We start from the raw sequence: 20113 nt of genomic DNA, 5'->3' as shown, positions 1-20113 counted from the left end.
GGTTACAAATTAGGCGTCGGGGGGGGGAGGCGGGGGGAAGGGAAGTCATTAAATTCTACAATCAATCCTCAGTTATACTTAGACAAATACTATACAAATAAATCCAACCTGAATAAAAATTTATAAGCAAAGAAAAGATTAAATAAACCATGTTCCTACCTGTGTGAAAGTGCTTCAGGCAGCGGTTTGCTGTCGGGCCCGACGGATGGCAGGGGGAGGGAGAAAGCTGCAAGAAGCCTCAGTGCTGATCATGGAAGGGCAATGTGGTTTTATTAAAAAATGTTAAAAATTGAACAGCTACAAAAAATTTGAATAGTCTCAAACAAGTGCATGTGTCCCGTTTATCACAGTCTATCTTTAATTACAGAATGCACTCCCTCACACACAGAAATATCAAGAAAATTAAAATGCAAGCCTTTGCAAGGGTTCAATAAACAAATGTTCACTTTTTCTGCAGCACTTTTTAAAATGGCCGAGTGCCAATGTTTACTTCAGACTGCACGTGCGCGAACGCTCCAACGCGCACGCGCAGGGTTGCCGGCATCAAAAAACTCATTTAAATTGTACCCGCTTCCTCCTACTTACAAAATCGGCGCAAGTGGTCGGCTCTGCCCCCGTGCGCCACGCCAAGCAGACATCGAGCTGCAAGGCGCTCGAGAATACTGCGTTTTTTTTCAGGCGCCGTTTTCAGCGCGAAAAATGGCCGCCCAGCTCGGAGGGGCACCTGTTTTGCCGCGTGTAGAAACTTGGGGCCATAGAAATTAGGTGCAGGAGTAGGCCATTCGGCCCTGCGAGCCTGCACCACCATTCAATAAGATCATGGCTGATCATTCGACCTCAGTACCCCTTTCCTGCTTTCTCTCCATACCCCTTGATCCCTTTAGCCGTAAGAGCCGTATCTAACTCCCTTTTAAATATATTTAACGAACTGGCCTCAACAACTTTCTGCGGTAGCGAATTCCACAGGTTAACAACTCTCTGAGTGAAGAAGTTTCTCCTCCTCCTCGGTCCTAAATGGCTTACCCCTTATCCTTAGACTCTGACCCCTGGTTCTGGACTTCTCCAGCACCGGGAACATTCTTCCTGCCTCTAACCTGTCCAGTCCTGTCAGAATTTTATATGTTTCTATGAGATCCTCTCTCATCCTTCTAAACTCCAGTGAATACAGGCCCAGACGATCCAGTCTCTCCTCATATGTCAGTCCTGCCATCCCGGGAATCAGTCTGGTGAACCTTCGCTGCACTCCCTCAATAGCAAGAACTTCCTTCCTCAGATTAGGAGACCGAAACTGAACATAATATTCCAGGTGAGGCCTCACCAAGGCCCTATACAATTGCACTAAGACCTCCCTGCTCCTATACTCAAATCCTCGAGCTATGAAGGCCAACATGCCATTTGCCGCCTGCTGTACCTGCTTGCCAACTTTCAATGACTGATGTACCATGACATCCAGGTGTCGTTGCACCTCCCCTTTTCCTAATTTGTCACCATTCAGATGATAATCTGCCTTCCTGTTTTTGCCACAAGTGGATAACCTCATATTTATCCACATTATACTGCATCTGCCATGCATTTGCCCACTCACCTATGTTTGTTTTCACTAATCTTTTTCTCCATCTATCTATAAAAGCTTTTGCAGTCATTTTTTATGTTCCCCGCAAGCTGACTCTCATACTCCATTTTCCCCCTCCTAATTAAACCCTTAGTCCTCCTCTGCTGAATTCCAAATTTCTCCCCGTCCTCATGTTTGCTGTTTTTCTATGCCAATTTATATGCCCCTTCCTTGAATTTAACACTTTCCCTAATTTCCTTTGTTCGCCACGGTTGAGCCACCTTCCCTTTTTTATTCTTGCGCCACACAGGGATGTACAATTGTTGTAGTTCATCCATGTGATCGTTAAATGTTTGCTATTCCTATCCACCGTCAACCCTTTAAGTATCATTCGCCAGTCTATTCTAGCCAATTCACGTCTCATACCATCGAAGTTACCTTTCCTTAAGTTCAGGACCCTAGTCTCTGAATTAACTGTGTCACTTTCCATCTCAAGAAAGAATTCTACCATATTATGGTCACTCTTCCCCAAGGGGCTTCGCACAACAAGATTGCTAATTTGTCCTTTCTCATTACACGACACCCAGTCTAGGATGGCCAGCTCTCTAGTTGGTTCCTCGACATATTGGTCGAGAAAAGCATCCCTTATACACTCCACGAAATCCTCCTCCACCGTATTGCTACCAGTTTGGTTAGCCCAATCTATAGGTAGATTAAAGTTGCCCATAATAACTGCTATACCTTTATTGCACGCATCCCTAATGTCTTGTTTGATGCCATTCCCAACCTCACTACTACTGTTTGGTGGTCTGTACACAACTCCCACTCGCGTATTCTGCAGCTCTACCCATACAGATTCCACATCATCCAAGCTAATGTCGTTCCTTACTATTGCATTAATTTCCTCTTTAACCAGCAATGCTATCCCCCCTCCATTTCCTTTCTGTCTATCCTTCCTGAATGTTGAATGCCCCTGGATGTAGAGTTCCCAGCCTTGGTCACCCTGGAGCCATGTCTCCGTAATCCCAATTATATCATAGTCATTAATAGTTGCCTGCACAGTTAATTCGTCCACCTTATTACGAATACTCTTTGCATTGAGACAGAGTGCCTTCAGGCTTGTCTTTTTTAACGCTCTTTTTAACACTTTTTTTAACACTCTTTCTTTTTAACACTTTTTTTAACACTTTTTTAACACTTTTTTTTTTAACACACTCTTTTTAACACTTTTTTAAACACTTTTTTTAAACAGTCTTTTTTAACACTTTTTTTTTAACACTCTTTTTAACACTCTTTTTAACACACTGTTTCCCTTTAGAATAATGCTGTAATGTGGCCCTTTTTGATTTTTGCCTTGGTTTTCTCTGCCCTGCAATAATGCAGCTCAATCACCTGTTCATCCCCTAAAAAGCATGTAAACTCAGAAACAATGCTCAGTAGGGTTGGTTCCATGGACAGTACAATCTTTTGCCCATATTTGCAGGCACGCCTGTGCAAGTCAAGGAAAAACCTAACATACCATTTGTATGTAATATATATAATACCTCTTCCGTTGTCACATGCACAGGGAACATTGTTGTACCTCTGGTATTCTGGAATTGGGAGTGCAGCAGCTCTTAAAGGGCTGCAGCATTATTGCTTTGGAGGCTGATGATGGACAATGTGGTTTGAGAAGCTGCCAGAACTAATCTCTTCAGCAACAATGAAAAATGGAGAGCTTGCTAGAGTTGGCCACCATGAGGAAAGTGGCAATTCGTGGGCCTGTCTCCATTCCTAACTCATCCCATCTGCTGCAGAAATCCTTATTCATGCTGTTGCTACCACCAAACACCACTATTCCTTCCATCCTCCACCCTCCATAAATGTCAGTACATTTAAAACTCTACTGCCTGTGTCTTATCCCACACCAAGTCCCGTTTACCCATCACCCTTGTGCATGACCTGCATTGGCTGGTGGTCCCCCAACACCTCAAATTTAAAATTCTCGTCCTCGTGTTTAAATCACTCCCTATCTCTGTAATTTAGAACATAAGACAATAAGAAATAGAAGCAGGAGTAGGCCATTTGGCCCCTTGAGTCTGCTCCGCCATTCAATACGATCATGGCTGATCTAATCATAGACTCAGCTCCACTTCCCTGCCTGCTCCCCATAACCCTTTACGCCCTTATCGCTCAAAAATCTGTCTATCGCCACCTTAAATATATTCAATGACCCAGCCTCCACAGCTCTCTGGAGCAGAGAATTCCATAGATTTACAACCTTCTGAGAAGAAATTTCTCCTCATCTCAGTTTTAAATGGGTGGCCCCTTATTCTGAGACTATGTCCCCCAGTTTTAGTTTCCCCTGAGAGTGGAAATATCCTCTCTGCATACATATTGTCGAGCCCCCTCATTATCTTATATGTTTTGATAAGATGACCTCTCACTCTTCTGAACTCCAATGTGTAGAGGCCGAACCTACTCAACCTATCCTCATAAGTCAACCCCTTCATCTCCGGAATAAACCAAGTGAGCTTTCTCTGAACAGCCTCCAATGCAACTATATCCTTCCTTAAATACGGAGACCAAAACTGTATGCAGTCCTCCAGGTCTGGTCTCACCAATACCCTGTACAGTTGTAGCAGGACATCTCTGCTTTTATACTCTATCCCTATGCTCTTGATTTCATAGAAACATAGAAACATAGAAAATAGGTGCAGGAGTAGGCCATTCAGCTCTTCTAGCCTGCACCGCCATTCAATGAGTTCATGGCTGAACATGCAACTTCAGTACCCCCTTCCTGCTTTCTCGCCATACCCCTTGATCCCCCTAGTAGTAAGGACTTCATCTAACTCCCTTTTGAATATATTTAGTGAATTGGCCTCAACTACTTTCTGGGTGAAGAAGTTTCTCCTCATCTCAGTCCTAAATGGCTTACCCCTTATCCTTAGACTATGACCCCTGGTTCTGGACTTCCCCAACATTGGGAACATTCTTCCTGCATCTAACCTGTCTAAAGCCGTCAGAATTTTAAACGTTTCTATGAGGTCCCCTCTCATTCTTTTGAACTCCAGTGAATACAAGCCCAGTTGATCCAGTCTTTCTTGATGGGTCAGTCCCACCATCCCGGGAATCAGTCTGGTGAATCTTCGCTGCACTCCCTCAATAGCAAGAATGTCCTTCCTCAAGTTAGGAGACCAAAACTGTACACAATACTCCAGGTGTGGCCTCACCAAGGCCCTGTACAACTGTAGCAACACCTCCCTGCCCCTGTACTCAAATCCCCTCGCTATGAAGGCCAACATGCCATTTGCTTTCTTAACTGCCTGCTGTACCTGCATGCCAACCTTCAATGACTGATGTACCATGACACCCAGGTCTCGTTGCACCTCCCCTTTTCCTAATCTGTCACCATTCAGATAATAGTCTGTCTGTCTCTGTTTTTACCACCAAAGTGGATAACCTCATTTATCCACATTATACTTCATCTGCCATGCATTTGCCCACTCACCTAACCTATCCAAGTCACTCTGCAGCCTCATAGCATCCTCCTCGCAGCTCACACTGCCACCCAACTTAGTGTCATCCGCAAATTTGGAGATACTACATTTAATCCCCTCCTCTAAATCATTAATGTACAATGTAAACAGCTGGGGCCCCAGCACAGAACCTTGCGGTACCCCACTAGTCACTGCCTGCCATTCTGAAAAGTACCCATTTACTCCTCCTCTTTGCTTCCTGTCTGACAACCAGTTCTCAATCCACGTCAGCACACTACCCCCAATCCCATGTGCTTTAACTTTGCACATTAATCTCTTGTGTGGGACCTTGTCGAAAGCCTTCTGAAAGTCCAAATATACCACATCAACTGGTTCGCCCTTGTCCACTCTACTGAAAACATCCTCAAAAAATTGCAGAAGGTTTGTCAAGCATGATTTCCCTTTCACAAATCCATGCTGACTTGGACCTATCATGTCACCATTTTCCAAATGCACTGCTATGACATCCTTAATAATTGATTCCATCATTTTACCCACTACTGAGGTCAGGCTGACCGGTCTATAATTCCCTGTTTTCTCTCTCCCTCCTTTTTTTAAAAAGTGGGGTTACATTGGCTACCCTCCACTCGATAGGAACTGATCCCGAGTCAATGGAATGTTGGAAAATGACTGTCAATGCATCCGCTATTTCCAAGGCCACCTCCTTAAGTACTCTGGGATGCAGTCCATCAGGCCCTGGGGATTTATCGGCCTTCAATCCCATCAATTTCCCCAACACAATTTCCCGACTAATAAAGATTTCCCTCAGTTCCTCCTCCTTACTAGACCCTCTGACCCCTTTTATATCCGGAAGGTTGTTTGTGTCCTCCTTAGTGAATATCGAACCAAAGTACTCGTTCAATTGGTCTGCCATTTCTTTGTTCCCCGTTATGACTTCCCCTGATTCTGACTGCAGGGGACCTACGTTTGTCTTTAGTAACCTTTTTCTCTTTACATATCTATAGAAACTTTTGCAATCCGCCTTAATGTTCCCTGCAAGCTTCTTCTCGTACTCCATTTTCCCTCCCTTTGCCTCCTGCGCCTCTCCATCTTACAATAAAGGCCAACTTCCATTTGCCTTCCTGATTACTTGCTGTACCTGCATACTAACTTTTTGTGTTTCATGCACAAGGATTCCCCAGGTCTCTCTCTACTGCAGTACTTTGCAATTTTTCTCCATTTAAATTATAATTTGCTTTTCTACTATTTCTTCCAAGGTGGATAACCTAACATTTTACCACATTATGGGCCCAAGTTTCCACATGATTTGCATCTGATTTTTAGGAGCAACTGGTGGAAAATGGACTATCTTAGAAATCGCAATTCTCCACATTTTTTTTTTCTGCAGTTCTAGTCAGGTAGAACAGTTCTGCTTTGGAACAGAATTTTTTCTTCAAAAGTGGGCGTGTCCGGCCACTGACGCCTGATTTGAAAGTTTCCACAGTGAAAACGTACTCCAAACTAAAGTAGAATGGAGCAAGTGAAGATTTTTGTAGAACTGAAAAAAACCTGTTCTACACATTAAAAAATCAGGCGCAGGTTACAAATTAGGCGTCCAGAACGAGGTGGGGGGGGAGGGGAAGTCATTAAATTCTATAATAAATCCTTATTTATACTTATACAAATATTATACAAATATATCCAACCTGAATAAACATTTATAAGCAAAGAAAAGATTAAATAAACCATCTTCCTACCTGTGTGAAAGTGCTTCAGGCCCTGTCCCAGCACCAGATTTACAGGTAAGTGGCGTTGGGTTGGGTCGGGTCGGGGAGGTTCGGTTTGGGTCGGGCGGGGAGGTCAGGTCGGATCCAGTCCGGGAGCGGGAGTCGGGTCGGGGGGGCGGGAGCGCGAGGCAGGGAGCGGGAACAGGAGCGCGGGTCGGGGCGGAGCGGGAACAGGAGCGCGGGTCGGGTCCAGTCCAGGTGGGGGGGGGGGGGCGGCGGAGCGGGAACAGGAGCCTCGGGGGGGGGGGGGGGGGGGGGGGGCGGTGGCGGAGGCGGAGCAGGAACAGGTGCGCGGGTCGGGTCCAGCGGGGAGGCCAGGAGCGCGGGTTGGGTTGGGTCCAGTAGGGGAGGCGGGGAGCAGGAGCGCGGGTCGGGTCCAGGCGGGGGGGGGCGGAGAGCAGGTGTCGGGTCTGGTCGGGGGGGGTGGGGGGGGGGGGCGGGGAAGCAGGAGCTGGCCGTGGGAGGAGCCTTATTCACGCAGCCCCAGTGAGGCCATTCGGCCAGCGCTAGGGGCTGCGTGCTTCGGGCCCTTCCCACACAGTTTGGCGCCTGGAGCTACTGCACTTGCATGCCCACTGTAGCGCGCATGTGCAGAGGTCCTGGCACTGTTTTCAGTGCAGGGACCTGGCTCCGCCCCCCCACAGCTTGTGCTGCGCTGCGCAGAGGACCTGCAGGGAGGTGGAGAATGCGGAGGATTTTTTTAGGCGCACTTTATGGCGCAAAAAATGGGTGTCCAGGTCGGGACTGCACCGTTCTAGGCGCGTGTGGAAACTTGGGACCTATACTCCATCTGCCAAATTTTTGTCCACTCACTTAGCCTGTCTATATCCCTTTGCAGATTTTTTGTGTCTTCATAATTTGCTTTCCCACCCATCTTTGTGTCATCAACAAACTTGGCTACATTACAGCCCTACAGTCCTCTGAGAACTCTTGTGAATCTCCTCTCCCATTGCCCCACCATTGGCAGCCATGCCTTCAGACGTCTAGACCCTATGCTCTTGATTTCCCTCCCTTTGCCTCCTGCGCTTCTCCATCTACATCTTTAAGACCCACTTTAAAACCCATCTCTGACTTTTTACTCACCATTACTAATATCTCCTTTGTCTGATTATGCTTTGGTGAAGCACCATGGGGTATTTATCTATGCTAAAGGGACTATATAAATGTAAGTTGTTATAAGGGAAGAAATTTTGTATGAAAGCATTTACTGAGCCGCATTAAAATAATAGCTGCATTCACCTGCAGATTCTGTGTGGTGCTGTTATTTAGCACAAATTGATTTTCTCAGTGCTAAGCTTGATTATATTTTAGTTAAACACTCAGTTATCTTAAATTAGTCTGTCAGTTACCAAGAACGTCTGAATGTAATTATTTCTGGGACAAATGATAAACACCCATGACCATTTTTGCAGAAAATGTAATTAAGCTAAAATAGAGGTGGTTTTCAGTAACTGCTACTGTATATTTGACCACCCCCACCTATTTTTCTTCCCTACTCTCCTGAGGTACTGAGCAATGTTACGATATGGTGAATTCCAGTGCCTTGTCCAAGTGCCCATTCTTCGGGCCCAAGTTTCGGGCCGCGCCTAGAACGGCGCAGCCCCGACCTGGACGCCCGTTTTTCGCGCCACAAAGTGCGCCTGAAAAAAACTTAGATTCTCCGGCTCCCTGCAGGTCCTCTGGCCCTCGGCGCGGCGCAGCACGAGCTGTAGGGGGCGGAGCCAGGTCCCTGCACTGAAAACAGTGCCAGGACCTCTGTACATGCGCGCTACAATGGGCGCGCAAGTGCAGTAGCTCCAGGCGCCCGAAACTGTGTGGGAGGGGCCCGAAGCACGCAGCCCCTGGCCGAATGGCCTCACTGGGGCTGCGTGCATAAGGCTCCTCCCACGCCGAGCTCCTGCTTCCTTCGGACCCGACCCGACTTGACTCCCGCTCCCACCCACCCCCACCGGACCGCTTCTCCCGCTCCCGACCTTCCCCCCCCCCCCCCCCCCCCAACCGACCTCCGCTACCGACCGATCTCCTTCCCCTCCCTCCCTTCTCTTTCCCCCCCCTCCCCTCCCTTCTCTCACCCCCCCCTCCCCTCCCTCCCTTCTCACCCTCCCCTCCCCTCCCTCCCTCCCTTCTCAGCTCCCTCTCTTATCACCCCCCTCCCCGCCCACCCCCTCTTCCCCAGTCCACCACCCCTCGCTGTCAGAAACACTGACACTGACAGACAGTGAGAGAGACAGACAGAGATCGAGACACTGACAGAGACACACTGGCGGGGGGCGGGGCGGGGGGTGCATCCCAGCACGCTGTTGGAGGGCTCCCAGTGCTGCAGTTGGTAAGTAGAAAATGTTTTATTTATTGATTTAAAAAAAAAATATTATTTCTTAATTTTTTTTGATTGGTTTATTGGTTGATTTATTGATGTTTTTATCATTTATTATTGATGATGGCTCATTATTTGTAAAACTGAAGTGTTTAATGTTTGTAAACTTCCCTTTAAACCCCACTCCCCCCATTCCCTACGCCTGATTTGTAACCTACGCCTGATTTTCTAAAGTGTCGACAAGGTTTTTTCGAGCGTACAAAAATCTTCACTTACTCCATTCTAAGTTAGTTTGGAGTAAGTTTTCACTGCCGAAACTTTGAAAACAGGCGTAAGTGGCCGGACACGCCCCCTTTTGAAAAAGAAATTCTGTTCCAAAGTGAAACTGTTCTAACTGATTAGAACTGGAGCAAACTAAATGCCGAGAATTTGAATTTCTAAGATACTCCGTTCTACACCAGTTGCTCCAAAAAATCAGGAGCAACTGAGGCGAAACTTGGGCCCAAGATGTGTGAATCGAGGCAATTAAACTTTGCGGATAACTTGATCATGGAGACATCACAGCTGAGCCTAAACTTGACCTCACTGGATGGTAATGGGGAGCAGGAATCCTTGCTGAATGTTATTCAGCATCCCTAACTCAGAATTGCTGAGACTAACTAGGCCAGCTAACTTGACAGACTGGGGATTGAACCTGGAAGCTTTATGATTCAGTTTCACACTGGGTTTAATCAACTGAGCCATTGGAGGGAGGCCAGTCTCATTTTTATTTACATTGCGGCTTCGGTAGTGGTTGATATGATGCGACTACCTTTGTTTCTAAGAATAATAGCTTAGCAGTATGTAAAAACAACCGAACCGTTAAACTGCAATCACAAGACTCTTGCTTTCAGAAAAAAGTTGGACTTTTGAGTTAAAGGAAAAGAGACTCTTTTAAGCCAAATTTTGCCCCGCTGGAAAATCTGGTATACCGGAGTTCAGTGGTAGTCACCCAGAAGTACCACATCAAAGGTAGTGATTTTAAAATAAATTGCCATCTACCCTCTTTTTTTTTTTAAACGTTGATATTTTGGTTTTGTTCACAAGTTAGAAAATTGTAAGTTGGTATGTTTAAACAAAGACTCATGGTGACGAGAGTCAGTGAGGTCGTTATGTTATTGCTGTGCGGTCTTAAAACCATTTTCTGGCCTATAATTTAGAATCTGAACTTCTCCGTGGGAGATGGAAGCTGAAAACTACAATAACCGGGAGAATTCTAAAACCCACCCTGCTCATAAACATTTTAATGGAACAAAGTATCTGGTTCGGTGTGACGTGGGTGAGATTTGAGTGCAGTAACACTCTCACATCTGCACATATGACATTAACCTAGCCTCGGAATAAAGCCTGCTGATAGCTGACCAATGGTTCCATCAGGAGCTGCTTTAAAGCTGAGCTGTTGGTTCGTGGTGTGTGTTATGAGCAGTGCTTCAGCTTGCATTAACCAAACAATGATGATAGTCAAAGGAATGAAATGGAAAATGGGCTTTTGTTTCTCTCTCATGAACCATTTGTAGCTCCTTAAGTTGATCACTGATAGCCGCTGTAGAAAACGTGTGGTCCAGATTATCGCATCCTGCAGGCTAGAAGAGGTTTTGTCTCGCTCTTGTAGCACCTCTAAGAACAGATCTTGCAGGAGACTGGGTGAAGGGAGTTTGATGAATAAGATTTGGATTTTCCTCTGCTATCCCACCCCATCCGCCTAGCCAGGAAAGCAACCAGTCACCCCGTCAGATCCTGCTTCATATAAATGACGGTGAGAAGATTGTCCAGGTGAGAAGGCACATTTCCCTTCTTGTCACAACTGATGCCGCCAATCCCAGGAGAGGAGTGTCGGTACAGCCTGGGTTAGAAGTGGCAAGCTCCATACTTCTTTGGTTGGAGGGAGAGGGCCTAGTAGTGGCCTCCTTTCCCTCCATAATGGCTCTTAGCACTCATCTGTAGAAAGCCTTGATCCAGTCCAAGAGGTAAAAGAAAATATAATTTCATCTTCAAGGCCTTGCTGCCTCTTTAATTGTTGCTCCCTACTCTTTTGATGCCCCACTGCTTCATTTTCCCCTTCAGTAGCTGCAAGCTCACTCTTGGTGCCAGTGATCCTGCCGGGAGCCTGCCGAGCAGAGATAATGAAGCTCAGCTAGGAAGCTGGGCTGGGGTTTGGGCAGCGAGCAGAAACCCTCCTCCAGTGGGAAGAGGATATCCATGCTGACATTTTATTTTTAAATACAGGACTTTAACTGTCGTGTTTTAGTGTTTTGAGAAGCTCTCGCTTTGATGGGAATCTCTCAACACTGAATTTAGGCAGAAAGAGGTTGGAAGAAACTGTCTAAATGCAAGTATTAAAGTAACCCATGTATTTGCAAGAAATCAGCACAAAGAGAACTGGAAGTAGTTGCACATCAAGTCAGATACCGTTAGCGTTCATGTGCAAGTGGTTTGCTGACTAAAATGGAGAGATAATTAGTTGATCACTACAAACTTCACTAGATTGTTTGCATGTTAGTAGTTCTGATTGTCATACATTTTGTAAGTCTAAATGGATTCTGCTTAGAGAGCCTATAAGAACAAAAGGAATAAACAGCACATTGTGTTTCAGGACTACCCACGACAAACCGAAGAGCTTACCTATCTGTTAGTATCAGATTGAGACCCTCTACCATGATTGAAACCATTTTCTACCAACAGTTACATTTGATGATTGTATGATAGCAGTACTGGTTATTTGTATTTTAGTGTTGTGGTTAAAAACTAATGTTGAAAAAGAAAGAATAAAAAGAATTGAAAGCCTTAAAGCATAGAGATTAGAAAATTATAAAATACTTTGTTTTGCAAAAGGTATCCTCTTATTAAAGGCATTTGTATTTTGTTTGTGACTAACTGACTCTTATATTTTCTTAAATCAGGGTGAATGGAAAGTTGGTAGCTCTGAAGGTAATCAGACTGCAAGAAGAGGAAGGAACCCCATTTACGGCAATCAGAGAAGGTACCATTTTACTGTAGAATACACCGATTTTCTTGGGGTGGGGGACTCAAACTAATTATGTACTCTTGTGCAATTTTCTTATGCAAATAAAATATACACCGACTGATCTGTTATGGAAGTTGAAAGATAAAAGACAGGAGAATGTTCCTATTGAAGCTCCTATTGGAAGCTTAGTGTTGGGGATTCAGGGTAAAAGCAGCAGACACGTTCGAGGAGGTAGGTCCAGTGAAGGAAATGGTGAATGGGATATTTCAAATTTCAATTTTGGAACTTCTGTATTTTCTGATTTACCTTAAAGATTTAGGGACAGAAAGTCCGAAATTAAAAAGATAAAAAGGATGCAAAACTGGTGGGTTGCCTACTTAGGGTTAATCCTGATCCACCAGATTCCTGGCCTGTGTCCCAAATTCATTCGGCCCAGTGAGAGCTGGGTTCTGTTGTGGGTGTTGTAAAGAGCCCCAAAATGGTAATGAACAAAGTTAACTGATTCCAGAGGGGATCAGTTATTTTCCAAATGGAGACTCTTTGGTTCCTTCAAGGAAGATAACATTTTAAAATTTATGGGCTCAATTTTCCCCAACCCCTTTTTTTGGCGCACTCACCCAAGATGCAGGAAACGGCGTCGCAAAAATGTGCCTACATCCTGGCTGCTATGTCAAGGGTCCTGGCACAGCATATAAAGTGCAGTGGGGAGCAGAGCTTATCGCCCTGCACTGAAAACAGTGCCAGCAGCTGTCCACTTGCGCAGTGGAGTCTGCGTGCATGCGCAGCAGCTCCTCGTCCTCCCAGCGCGTCCTGCAGGCTGTGAGCAGGACCCGATGTTCACAGCCCCTGTCCCTGGCCGAAGGGACGACCCGATGTTCGCAGCCCCTATCCCTGGCCGAATGGTCTCCCGCACCGGCCGGAGTGGGCCCGCTGTGGATCTCTCTTTCCACCCCCCTCCTGCCCTTTCACTGATGCCGCTGTGGATCTCTTTCTTTCTCCCTCTCCCCCTCTTTTCCCCCCCCCCCCCTTAGTTGAAGGTAGGATTTACTTCAGTTCTTTATTTGTTAATTGAATTATTGACATCAGTTCTTTATTTTTTATTGAATGCTTATTACTTTTTCTGCTGTGTTTAGTGCTTTGTAAGTCTTGGTGCTTTAGGTGCAGGTCTTCTCCGCTTCCTTCTATTTTTTTATTAATTAATTGCTTATTGATTTTTGGGATTTGTTTAGTGCTCTGTCAGTCTCGGTGCAGGTCCTCTCAGCTTCCTTGTATTTTTTATTATTGAATGCTTATTTTTGTGCTTTGTTTAGTGTTTTGTAAGTCTTGGTGCTTTAAATGTACTAACTTGCGCCGATTTCTTAACTGCCTGCAAGGTTTTTCAGAGCTGGCCACATATGCTGACCTAATTTGATTTGGAGTAAGTTTTAACTGGCAAAAGTGGCATAAATGGCCAAAACTGGTGTAACTGGGAACGCCCCCTTTTGGGAAAAAAAACTCAATTTAAAAAAAAAATCGTAGCTAACTCAGTTACTCTAGAGCAAGTTTATTGGGGAAAGTGGCGTTTTTTAACTTGCGTCAGAAAAACCAACTTACTCCAACAAAATTGGAGCAAGTCATGGCCAAAATTGAGCCCTATATCTTTGGCTCTTCCAGGACCTTTGGCTCTCCCCACGTTGCGCATTCATGCCTAGTAAGTGACTGCTTGATTTCTAAGGTGATGGGATGAGTTGTGGGAAATTGCCTGGTATAGACGGTTGTCCACTATAAGCATGGGCGGTATAAGTGATGGTGATTGTGCACCAACAGTCCTGTACTCCTTATACCACCGTCCTCACAACCATCATCTGATTGCCTTCCTGCAATCCAGCCACATGGGTCTTGCCCTCATTAGACTACAAATATAGACACCAACATCAAATGCAAAAAAACAAAACTTGACTTCAACATCCTACTTCAAATTCGAATAACAGTTAACTGGAATAATTAAGAATGACTCTTGTGCAACCCTTAGTGCTTGTCGTGTTGATTTTTGTTCAGTCTTTGCTTTGCTCCCAATAAACATTTAAAAAAAATGGTTTGCTAATAAACAGGTGTAAATTTGGCAATAAATAACATCCCAAAATTGGTAGAGGAATAGCAGCCGGAGACCCAATTTATGATGTACAACTGATTTTATTTATGGCCATGTTTTCAGCTATGATATCTACACTGGCACTGAAATCTGGGGTTCTCACATCCTGTTTTACTTTTTTAGCAATGCAACCATTTTCAGAGGAACTTTATTAAACAATCCTATTTTAAATGCACAAATTTATACAAGACTAATTGTGGTGACAGATTCATTTATGGGAGCTTGGATGGGGAAATTCTTAAGGTCGGGATGATGAGAAGAAAGGAAGAAATGGATTGTGCAGTGGAAAGGGTGGAATTAAACACATTAGTGACCCAGAAATCCCGGTCGGCTGCTACCTGCGGGCGATCGGGTAAAAAAGTTTTTTAAAAAAAGATGCGCACTTACTTGAAACTGCTGCGCCCACGCGAGTTCCCGGTCCTGAGGCCTCTAATGACTGCGCGTCGCAGCGCGTGCACATCAGGACATGCGCAGGACTGGAGCTGCAGTCACATAGTTCTGGCAGCCAATCAAGGTAAAGTATGTTCTCATTCATAATGGGAACTCTAAGTTAGAGTTCCTATTATTATGAATGAGAATCACCCTCCCGCCAACACACAAAACTTTAATAAAAAAATAGAAAAAATGCGCCACATATTTTTATTAATTTAATTTAGGTATTTATGCATTATAAAAAAAATATTTTTCCGATTTAAATTAAAAAAAAAAAAGTTTTTAAAATTCTGGTTTAAAATAAACTTACCGAAGTGGGGAAGGTTTTTAACAATAAAATGTGTTTTTTAAATTTTATTTTATAATGTTTTGTGTATTTTATCAGGCGCAAGAGTTTTGAGGGCATTTGCTGGGCAAGATATGGGTAAATACCGATATATGGAGGATCTGTCAAGCTTCAGCGTATTGTGCGCTGAAAACCGGCTTTTGCGATGTCTTCCCGGGTCCGTACACTCGGTACGGATCCAGGAAGCTGGAATTTCTGGGCCAATATGCCAAGCTGCATTTACGAGTTAACTGGCATTGATCCAGAAGGCTGAAATGCTCATGATCATCCCAGTGGTGCAGACAAACAGGGAAAGCAACAAATTGATGCTAATGGTAGCTTTACCAAAGTATTATTTGTGGCTGACGCGACATGTTTAGAAATAAAGGTACTGCCTGTAAATTCGCTAACATCTCAATTGTAGAGGCATCCATTCCATCCATATATCGGTAATCTATGATGTTCGGAGAAGGTTCTTCAAGGTGAATATGTACCTGAGGGTCAATACATGAATCTTTCATTCACAGTCAGTTATATATTTAACAAGATAACAGATTAAAGGATAGTTCCTAGAAGACCGGAAGCACAGTTTGAAATCCATTTGAGGCTTGAGATGTGGGTGCAGAAGATTTAAATCATCCCCCTGTTGGCATGAGCTACTTGGGGCCTTTGAGTATTTTATATTGCTGCACAAGCATCAGGTGGAACCTTTCTAGAAAGGAACAGCAATCCCAATAACATTAGAACTTTGAATCTTTCACACAGTCCTTAATTCTTTCATTAATGATGCCTACATGGCCCTGAATTTCTTCTTCTTCATCATCATCATAGGCAGTCCCTCGGAATCGAGGAAGACTTGCTTCCACTTGGGTCTTAATGGGTTCTTAGGTGGCTGAACAGTCCCAATGCGAGAACCACAGTCTCTATCACAGGTGGGACAGACAGTCGTTCAGGGACAGGGTGGGTGGGACTGGTTTGCCGCACGCTCTATCTGCTGCCTGCGCTTGATTTCTGCATGCTCTCGGCGATGAGACTGAATTCACAGTTGGTATGATGGTATACTCTGAGTATGCCGTCATGCTGCCGATGATATTGACCGTAAGTTGGGGATGCGCATGGACTAACTCCCGAACTTGCGATTTGTCGAGTTCCGACTGCGCAGCGGCTTCGCTGCACGTTTCACCGACCCATTGAAATCAACATGCTGGGGAAAAATTGGGCTAATTGCTCACCTACTGTGCATTAATTACCCTGAAAACTTTTTACAGCGAAAGGGGAGGGGGAAATGAGAAAATTGTATTAGTTGGCAGCTGCTGACTGACGCGTTTCCAGCATTTTACGATTAAAAATTTACTGGCCAGACACACAGCTCTTTCCAGGAGTCAAAATCTTTCCTGATGAGTTTTTGAACCCAGACATTAAGTACAGTTAACACCAGCAATAGGCACTCTATAGATTGGATATATTGTTTAAGGGCGAAGTTTTTGTGTGCCGATTGTGTCTCAACGTATTGCAATAAAAAAAACTACTGATTTATTGAAACATTTTGTACTGGGGTTTGCTACTTTGTGTACAATTCAAATAATGGAGCATCTAATTTAATACTGAGTAGGTAAGAATCATATATCTAACAAATGCAATATTATTATTTACACACAGTTATGAAAGATGTTTGATCAAATGTATATCTGGCATAACTAAAATATATACCGACCTTTTTAAATCCCTTCAACCAACAATTCAAATTAAGAGTGGCTATTAAATGCTATGGGCTGGATTTTCGGCTTGGTTGTGCTTTAGTTTGCGCCCCAGAAGGGCGGGAAATGGTGCTTCTAGGTGTAACGCCGGGCATCCAGCTTTTATTGCCCGGCCGGCAAAATCGGCTCATGGTTTGTGGCGGTGCAAAAACTTACCATCCCGTCCTCTAGTTTCACTGAGATCACATCGTCGATTGTCGGCGACACTCTGCTACCACCTCAGATGCAAAATTCGTCCCTAATGCCCGATTTAACACCCACCTCAGGAAATGTCTGAAAAATCAGGCATTCCCAGGGTGCAGCAGGCGGTATTGGCAGCACATTTAAATGGAGGGATGAGGCTCTTACATCGCAGGTCACATTGATTGCAACGGTTGCGCACATCACGCTGCGTGAAGCTCCGACTTGCAAACGGCATTTTTATTTGCCATTACAGTGCTCTTACAACTTCAATGAGAGAATTTAATGGGGGCATTACGAGTTTGCCAGCGTATCACCCTCCATATTATTGTGAGGCAGCGTCAAGCTAGTGGAAGGGCTCTTGCCTATATCCGTCCACGGATGAAGAGAGACCAAAGACGTCTGGGGAGGAGGGTTTACCCCCCATGGGTTTACAGGCACCAAAGCTCATATCTCCAGCTCTCTGAGGAGCAGTGTGTGAAAAGGCTGCACTTCTGAAAGGAAGTGCTGACAGCCATGCCATCTCCTACAGGTAGACCGATGCCTGGACCACTCTGGAGGCAGCCTTCAATACTCCTATCAACAGGTTTCCAAATTCATTGTGGTGTGCTGTATGTTGCACAACTTGGCCATCATGAGGGGCCAGGCATTACCAGTTGAGATTGCATGCCCACCTCAGGAGGAGGACAATGAAGAGGAACCTGGCGAGGCCCCCAATGGATAGCCACACCGTCCACTGGCGAGGCAGCAGGAGATGCTGCTGGAGCAAGAGTCGCACGTCGCCAGCTCATAATGGGCCGGCTCTCCAAAATGGAGGAAACTGAGGGATGTAGCTTGTTATGTCTCGAATAAAGAGTCAGACTAGATACTGCAAGCTCTAAGTAAGATATGACCATAGTCCTTTATTACAGATCTGAGTGCCTCTCCAGCCTGTGAGGTGCTCCCAAGGGATTGTGTGATCCCTTGGGACTCCAGGGGATATGCCCTCTGGTGGTTAGACATGGTATTTACAGGTTTACATACATAACACAGCTAATGGACATGCTAAGTGCCCCCATAGTTGGAATGATACACAAGACACCAATGGCAAAGGATGAATCATAAATTTTACTGCAACAAAGTAACAAAACTCCCCCCACCAAAATAAAACCATACAATACACAACATAATGTTGCAGAGCACTGAACAACAACGAAGTTCCATAAATCAATGAAACTTTTTTAACACCGTGATTTTTGGCTGTGGCGCAAAAACTTCCTTGTGTAATGCCTGATTTTGCGCGCCCGATCATGGAACCTCATTTTTTGTCGAATTTTGCAGACGAGGGCGAAAACTTTTTCCAGGCGGTATTGGGACCGCCCCGCCGCTTTACCGCCCCGAAATCTCAAAAGCCAAAAATCTAGCTAAAAGTTGCGACACAGGTTAGCAAGGCCATAAAAAAGCAAACCAAGCAACTAGGGTTTATTTCTAGAGGTATAGAATTGAAAAATAGGGAAGTTATGCTAAATCTGTAAGGAACCTTGGTTAGACCACACTTAGATTACTGTGTACAGTTCTGGTCGCCATATTATAAAAAGGATGGAGGGGCACCGAGAGGGTGCAGAGAAGATTTACAAGGATGATACCAGAAATGCAAGGGTAAAAGTATCATGAAAGGATGAACAAGGGGCTTGGGTCTCTCTTCTCGTGGGGGGGGGGGGGGGGGGCGGGGGATGAGTGTTTTAAAATGAAAGGTTTTAATAGTGTAGATGAGAGAATGTTGCCATTTGTGGGGAAGAGCATAACTAGAGTCATCTATATAAGATAGTCATAGAAGAAACTTCTTTACCCAAGGAGTGGTGAGAATATGGAACTCGCTACCACAGGGAGTGGTTGAAGCGAACAGCATATATATATTTAAGTGGGGGCTAGGCAAGCATATGAGGGAGGAGGGACTAGAGGATTATACTGATAGATTTAGATGAGGAAAGACGGGAGGAGGCTCGAGTGGAGCATAAACGCCGGCATGGACTGGTTGGGCCGAATGGCCTTTTTCTGTGCTATATATACTATGAAATCCCATGTATGTATATGATCAGTAAATATATTAGCTTTGTTCAGTTAATCGCACTCTTGCTTTTAAGGCAGAAGGTTGTGGATTCAAACCCCTTAAAGTACTTGAGCATATAATGTAGGCAAATATTTCTATGCAGTACTGCATTATCGGAGCTAGGTGAGATGATAAACCAAAGCTCCAATCACCTCTTCAGGTAGACATAAAAGCTCCCATGCCACTATTTGAAGAAGAGCAGGAGAATTTCCCGGTGTCCTGGCCAGCATTCATCCCTCATCCAACATTACGAAAAGCAGATTATCTGATCATTCATTCAGTCTGTGGGACCTTTGTGCACAAATTGTCTGCTCCATTTGTCTACATAAGTGACTGCACTGCAAAAGTAATTAATTGGTTGTAACGTGCTTTAGAATATTCTGAGGATATAAAATGCTGCTTAAATACGGTATAAATGCAGTTGATTGCAGAAGAATCTCATTGGGAATGTCTTAGTGCCAGCCTTTCAGAGAGAAACATTCTCTTGTTCCTCAACGTTCCTTAACCTGGTTAATTTGACTCATGGCATTGGTTTTCTGTTCTTAACTGTTATATCTGTGGACTTGTATTTACTCTGCACAGCTACCAGAGGGCTCATTCCCCAGAGTCCCAAGGGATCCCATAATCCCTTGAAGCACAGGTATTTAAGAAGGCTTCACAGGTTGGAGAGGCGCTCTGGAGACCTGCAATAAAAGACTACGGGTCACCCTTTACTTCGAGCTCAGTGTTCAGTCCGACTCTTTCTCCATACACTATATTAACACTGATGGAAAACCATTAAAATTAATGGGTTGCCATTGACAATGCAGTTGTAAAATCAAGGTTTGTGCATTAATTGCTCTGAAAAGTACAATGAGAGTGTATTGCTCACTACCACCAAAAATTAATAATCAGCGTGCTGCAAGAGTGGAGCGCAGTGAAACATAGAATAAGATAATAATGACAGAGTCGAACTGCTTACCTCTTGATGATGTTTACCAAGTGCGGAAGCACAATTATCGTGGGCAAAACATCTTGGTTCATTATCAGCGAAGTGAAATTTAATTTAGTATAATTGCGGATGGCATTATGATACTGCTGCATG

General features: G+C 44.6%; 1 protein-coding gene across 2 annotated transcripts in view; it reads left to right on the top strand.

Moving 5' to 3' along the window:
* cdk14 (cyclin dependent kinase 14) overlaps positions 1-20113 on the top strand; it is an 860906-nt gene that overhangs the window by 305995 nt on the left and 534798 nt on the right. For both annotated transcript variants that reach the window (XM_070881317.1, XM_070881319.1), the window contains one exon: positions 12051-12130. In XM_070881317.1, coding sequence (XP_070737418.1) covers positions 12051-12130 — 80 coding nt within the window. The remainder of the gene's footprint in view (positions 1-12050; positions 12131-20113) is intronic.

This window comes from Pristiophorus japonicus, chromosome 5 (genome assembly GCF_044704955.1).
Source record: "Pristiophorus japonicus isolate sPriJap1 chromosome 5, sPriJap1.hap1, whole genome shotgun sequence".
In the NCBI taxonomy this organism is placed as follows: domain Eukaryota; kingdom Metazoa; phylum Chordata; class Chondrichthyes; family Pristiophoridae; genus Pristiophorus; species Pristiophorus japonicus.
The sequence above is the reverse complement of the archived record's forward strand: the minus strand, read 5'-3'. Positions and strand labels throughout refer to the sequence as shown.